Source organism: Pseudopodoces humilis, chromosome 12 (genome assembly GCF_049639895.1).
Source record: "Pseudopodoces humilis isolate 2021_Gansu_Grassland_sample_001 chromosome 12, ASM4963989v1, whole genome shotgun sequence".
Lineage (NCBI taxonomy): Eukaryota > Metazoa > Chordata > Aves > Passeriformes > Paridae > Pseudopodoces > Pseudopodoces humilis.
Genome location: NC_142211.1, coordinates 17263222 through 17269312, shown reverse-complemented (window position 1 = coordinate 17269312; position 6091 = coordinate 17263222). Strand labels below are relative to the sequence as shown.

Below are 6091 nucleotides of genomic sequence, written 5' to 3'. Positions count from 1 at the left end.
CAGCGGCAGGAGATGGAGCATGGTGCTCCAATGGGAGGGGCAGGCAGGCCATGCACCTTCAGGGCATGCCCTGCATCAAAAAGGCGTGCATTTTGTCCTTCTTGCCTCTCCACTGCAGAACCAAGCCTCCTATCTTCTCCCCTGGAGTGGAATTTTCCCAGTTACCATGTCATCTCCCCCTTGGCCTGTACATGAGGTAAGGTCACCATGCCAATAACAGCCTCATTGTTACTGTTCCTCTTTCACAGGTTAACTGCCCATCAATTGATCCATCCATTGTTCCTCTTCAGGGTCAAATTCCCAGCAGTTAACCCATAAGGTTTCCTTCAAAGTCTGTTCTTCGCCATCCTGTTGATGTGCACAACAGAGGACCAAATACGGCAGGGCCTTAGACACAACTTTGGTCCCTGACACACACAGGCTCCTTGTCCCACTACTGGCCTTCAGTAACACCTTGAACTCCACAATGCTGTGGAACCGGGCCTTCAGCACAGGGACCTTTCCAGCCTGATCTGCGCTCCTTCCTCTGCGTCTCTGCACAAAACACGGTGCAGGAGAGAACGGCAGGAGGGGCCTGTGTGTCACAGAGCTCTGGATTTGTGACCCTTCAACTCCAGACAGATGCAGGTTAAGTGAAAAAGGCAAACTGTTTATTAATGCAAGGTGAAGCAAAGGGTTGAACTGGAAAGGGAAAGAAGGGGATGGGCATGGACTGAGGGCTGGAGGTAAGGAGCTGTCAAAAGGGAGGAAGAATAGAGGGAAAAAGGGGATGGGCACAGTCTGAAAGCTGGAGGGAGCTATCTACAGGCTGGGAGAGGGCTGAAGCCCCGTGAGAATCCCACAGGCTCAGCTGTGCCAGTTGCCAGCTGTGCCTGGATCTCCAGTGGCACTGGGAGGTGGTGTCCTCTTCAGTGTCTCCTGCTGCTGTTCTTGGGACACTTGTTCACTGGCAAACTGAGCTCGGATATTCAGGTTGCTGTGGGATGGAGAGGTGTCTTTCCTCGGGGCTTCAGTGGCTGGAAGAGGGAGAACGAGAGGCACGGTCAGGGCATGCATCTGCAGGGATCCTAGAAGACATTCCTGCCAAGGACATTCCACCTGGCTCTCGCAATGGCCACAAGAGAGGACCAGACAACAGGATCAGCCAGAAGGTGCTGGCCACAACTCCCACCCATGTCCCTGAAATCTCTCTGCTCTCTGCCCACACCATCCTCACCCAGACAGGGAACGAAGCACTCTGCAGCTGGGCCAGGGATTGCAGCTTCCTGCCCAGGCATTGCAAGTGCCCCCTGCCAGCCCCCAGTGCCAGCCCGCTGCTCTCACTCACCCTCACTGAGGGTCTGCAGCTCTTCCTTGTGCGCCCTTGTGCATGAACATCCCGACCGTCCCTGAGAACACAGAGCCTGTCAGGGCCCCGGCGGCACAGCTCCCTGCCAGCGGCGCTGCCAGCCCTGGGGCCACACGCCCTCCCGCCCCAGCAGGGCTCAGCCCCAGCCCCTGCCACATCCTGACTCAGCCCAAGGGCACGGCTGCCAGAGGCCGGCAGCAGCCCCGAGGGCAGCCGGGGCTCCAGGGCGCCGGGCCCGGGTGCCGCTGCCAGGACAGCAGCAGCCGGGGCTGGGGCCGAGCTGCGGTGGGGCGGGGAGGGAGTTCGGGCTCGTGGCTCACCGATGAACCTGACGGCTGCCTCTCGCAGGGACTCCTGTGGGCTGTCCAGATAAGGCAGTGCCCGGCGCAGCTGCTCGGCCGCTCGGCTCTCGTCCTGTGCCAGCTGCAGAGAGCGGCAGGAGGGAAGGGTTGGCGCGGGCTCTGCCCCTCGGCCGGGCGCTGCCTGCGGCCAGCCCCGGCCTCCCGTGCCCGCCCAGCCCTGAGGCACCGGGTAGCAGCCCCACTGGGCTGCGTCTCCATCAGCAGCCGGCTTGGGGCCACAGGAGCCTGAACAGGAACCCGTGTGTCCCAGGGAAGGGAGCAGTGTGTGGGATGCAGGCTGGCTCCCCTGGGTGCAGCACTGGGTCACAGCTGCCAGCCCCACACAGAGCCCGGGGGACAGGGAGCTTCTCCAGGCTGAGGCTGGGGTTTCCAGGCCATCCTTTACCACACATTCGGCGATCTTCGACAGATCCTCTGTTGGCATCACCCACAGGAGCTCTGTGTTCTTCAAGAATGTGGCAGCACAGTGCAAGGTTTCCCGGGAGGCCTGGAGAGATGCAGAGATGCCATTGCTGCCCAGGGCACAGGAGTTGCATCCCTGTGCCAAGGCCAGGAGGAGGCTGCAGCCTGGGAGGCAGCAGGGCAGGAAGCAGCCAAGCCCCCTCCCAGAGATCCACCAGCATCACACAAAACCTCACAGCTGCCACGCGCTGGTTCTCATTGTGGCAGTGCAAAATGAGCGGGAGCAGGCTCTGCTTCACAATCCTCTCCATTGCCTTTTTTCCCTCTTCCACTACCCGGTTCATCGTGTTGCGGAAGAGGTGAATGGAGAGCACCTGCACGTGGCTTTTATCCTGGAGGAAAGAAGGAGGAAAAGATCTCAGCGCCAACTTCTCCAGCCCACCTGGGCAAAGGCCTGAAAATCCACAGGCCCAAAGTTTGTGTGGGCAGTAGCCAGTACCCGTGGCCGGGGCACAGAGCCTTACATGGTCAAAGAAGAGCACAAGTGGCTCAGCAAGCTTGGGGGCTGCAGTCCTTGATAAACGAAGACTTTTTCTCTTGAGTATATTCGTGAACACAGACAGAGACATGCTGACCACTTCTCCGTCTGCGTCACTCAGCAGCTGCAGGAAGCTTCGACACAGGCTGCGTATAGGTCTGGCCTGTTTGGAACACAAGGCTGTGCTGGGAAGCCCTGAACGGCTGCAGCGCCAAGACCACCCTGGCACTGCAACCCCACCCTGCTGCTGCTGGGCCCAGAGGCCAAAGGCCTGTCCCAAAGCACTCAGGCAGGTGAGGCAGAAGAGCTGGGAGCAGCTGCCTCAGCTCCTGAAGCCCAGCCAGCCCAAGGGGCTGCTTTGCCCAGCACAGCTTCAGCTGCTGCCCCGTTCTCACCATCGAGGGTTCCTTGCTGAGCACCACGAGGCCTCTGAGCGCCAGGCAACACCTCTGCCTGCACTCGCTCTGCAGGTGCATTGACACGATCTCAAGGACACAGTACCCACAGTCACCCAAGTTCAGGCAATCCAGGACCTGAAAGGCACAGGGCAGTGACAGGGGAGCCGGCCGGCAGGAGCCTGGAATTGCGCAGGGCTGGGCCCAGGCAGCAGCACAGGGCGCGGGCACCGTCCCAGGCAGCTGTGGCTATGCAAGGGGACAGGGCTGGCAGGCAGCTCAGCGAGGTAGTGCTGGCCATGGGGCTCACCTCCACAAGGAATGCCAGGAAGGACAGATCCCAACGTGCCTCCTCCCTGATGAGCCTCCGGACAAATTGGTGTGCCACATGGTAACACAAGGGCGTCAAGTCATGGCGCATCACCCTGGAAGGGGGGAAATGGCACCAAGACACTGAGGTGGGGGGTGGGGGGAGGCCAAACCTCTCCCAGGGATGACTCACGGAGATCTGGCCTTTCCCCAGCATCCCTGGGGGGACCATGGGTGCTTTGGGACCATGGGGCTCCTTCTGGGCACCCTCCTCTCAGACTTCTCCAGTCTGCTCAGCCATCCCTCAATGGCAAAGCCCTCTGGCCATGACCACAGGGACTGTGGTAGGGCAACCTGGGCACAGGACACACATTTCAGAGGCAGTGGTGAGAAGGGGTCTCACCTGGCCAACAGACCCACGGCATAGTGCTGGGTGTCAGCATGGAGCAGCGTTTCCCAGCCACACTTGCGCTCCATGGCCATCAACTCGTTGTCATAGTGCAGAAAGCAGAGCAGAGCCTTCATGGCCTGCACTGCAAACCTGTGTGCAGAGCAAAGACCAGGTCACACTGGGTGCACTGGTGTCAGCCACAAGGGCATGGGAAGGACAGGAGGACTGGCACCTGTTGGGTTTTCTGGGAAGGCAGTGTTCCTCCTGGCATGCTCTCCAGAAGTTATCAACCTCTGCTGGCATCAGCTGTGTGGTGGTGAAAATGTGCAACAGTAGAGCCGCAAAGAGAGAGTCGGAATAATGCATCATGGCCTCATGGCTCTGAGGCACTTGCATAATCACCCAGAGCACCAGAGTTGCCTGCAAAGGAAGCACACCAAGACAGCGCTCAGTGCCGAGGCGCCGATGGGGCAGGGCCCGAGGGGAGATGCAGGGGGAACAGTGGGCCCGGTGCCCCCTGAGCCTGCCCCTAGCCCAGGTTTCAGCCCAGCCTGAGGCAAGGAGAGGATGAAGAGCTGCTGGAGAAGCAACCTAGGGGACAGGCAAGGCCAGTTCCAGAAACTCACAGCCAGAGCAAAAACGTCCTTGTTGTCCCCATCAGAGGTGCAGGTGCTGCAAAGTGGCCAGTTCTCCATCATATGGAGCAGAGTTGGCAGCACCTTCTCCATTGCTGGTCCTGACGAGGCTATGGCTTGCCACATCATGGCAGCAGCTCTGTGGGATCAGAGCTGTGTGTCAGGGGTGTCTCAGTTACAGAGCCATGCCCTGTGTAGCTGTGGGGTCCCAGGTGACAAAGCCCAAGTGCCCTGAGGGGCAGGGAGGGAGCATTGGCAGCAGTCTCAGGAAACAGAGGGGCCCAAGGCTCCTGGACCTCTCTGCCTGTTGGGCAGAGCCCATTGGACAGGCTGTGCAGGGCAATGGGCCCTAAAGGCCGGTGAGCCCTGAGCTCTCAAGGCACGTGGGCCCCATACCTGTCACACGATGGGGCACAGTGCAGGAGGGTCAGCACCACATCGTCCGGGTGTTCTTCAGCCAGCCTCACAATGTTAGTGGCCAGCCTGGCATCCACCGTAACGGAGCACATTAGACGCTGGTGGATGCTCCGTACAATAGCTGGCACCTAGAGTAGGAATAGGGAAGAGTTGGAGCGCTGTCCAAGGCAGCAACTTCCCCAGCTTCTCCCAAGAAGTGCTTCCCTTCCTGCCACACTGTGCTGGCCTCAAAAGCTGAGGGGGCCCTGTGGATGTGGCTTGAGGGGGCACACGATCATGGGAGACCTCCAGTTCTGGCCCCTGGCTGGCTGCCTGCTGGTCAGAAGGAACACCCCCCTTTCAAAAACATTCATATCAGGTGCATGACTCATGGTGGGAGGGGGCATAGTGTCAGTATTTGTGATGCCCTGAGTCTCTCTGGTGTTTGGAATGGCCATGTCCTCAATCAGTGCCACATCAGAGTTTGCCCTGTCATCACTCACCACAGCGTCAGAGTCTTCTGAGGGCGCAGCTGAATCTGGGCTGACATCAGGCTCTGCCTGGAGCTCGGTCAGCCCGGAGTCAGGCTCAGCTGTGCCCTCAGTTCCTATGGGGCTGATCTTTCTATGCCGAATTGGCAGGAACTGGCGGAACCTCTGTGCAGAATGACCAAAGGACAGGGAAGAGAGGCATGTTCCAAGGAGTGCTCCATGTGCAGAGCTGGGCTGAGCAGTGCCAGCAGGCCCAGCCCAGGTGGGGATGGCTGCAGGTACCTTCAGCGTTTTGCGGAAGTGGCCACGGGCGGGCTCCTGCTCTTGTCTCTCATCCATGGCTGCATCTGGAAAAGAGCAGCCAGAGCTGAGGGGCTGCAGGAGAGGCCGGAGAACACAGCCCAGCCCTGCACTCCCGAGGCAGGGACAGCCCTGGGGTGGCTCAGGGGATGGAGCACGGTCACTGCCAGGGGGCAGCCCCAGCCCCTCTTCTGTCCTGTCCTTGGGCATGTGCGGATGGGCTGGGCTGGGCTGGGATGGGACGGGACGGGACGGGACGGGACGGGACGGGACGGGACGGGACGGGATGGGATGGGATGGGATGGGATGGGATGGGATGGGATGGTGCAGGGCCCAGCTGGCTGTAGCTTCAGCCCTGTGGCCCAGCTCTGCCACTCACCATCCTGCCCTTGCTGGAACTGCTCCGGCTCTTCAGGGTGTTCTGCTGGGGCAGCTCCAGGGTCTGTGCTTCTGTTCTGTTGGAACACTCTGAATAGCCTGAAGAATCTGCCCGCCATGACAAAATGGGGCCTTGGGAGCACCTT

At 60.1% G+C, this 6091-nt stretch overlaps 1 protein-coding gene across 1 annotated transcript; it reads right to left on the bottom strand.

Annotated features, from left to right (window-relative positions):
• Window positions 1–846: 846 nt before the first annotated feature.
• On the bottom strand, window positions 847–5606 carry LOC148183448 (maestro heat-like repeat-containing protein family member 7). The gene is made up of 13 exons (XM_088061479.1): window positions 5550–5606; window positions 5280–5432; window positions 4777–4925; window positions 4372–4519; window positions 3978–4165; window positions 3758–3895; window positions 3356–3470; window positions 3046–3183; window positions 2637–2813; window positions 2349–2504; window positions 2096–2197; window positions 1513–1771; window positions 847–1016 (listed from the first exon to the last, which is right to left on the bottom strand). The coding sequence occupies exons 1-13, from the start codon at window positions 5604–5606 to the stop codon at window positions 847–849; spliced, it is 1950 nt and encodes a 649-aa protein (XP_087917605.1).
• Window positions 5607–6091: the final 485 nt, after the last annotated feature.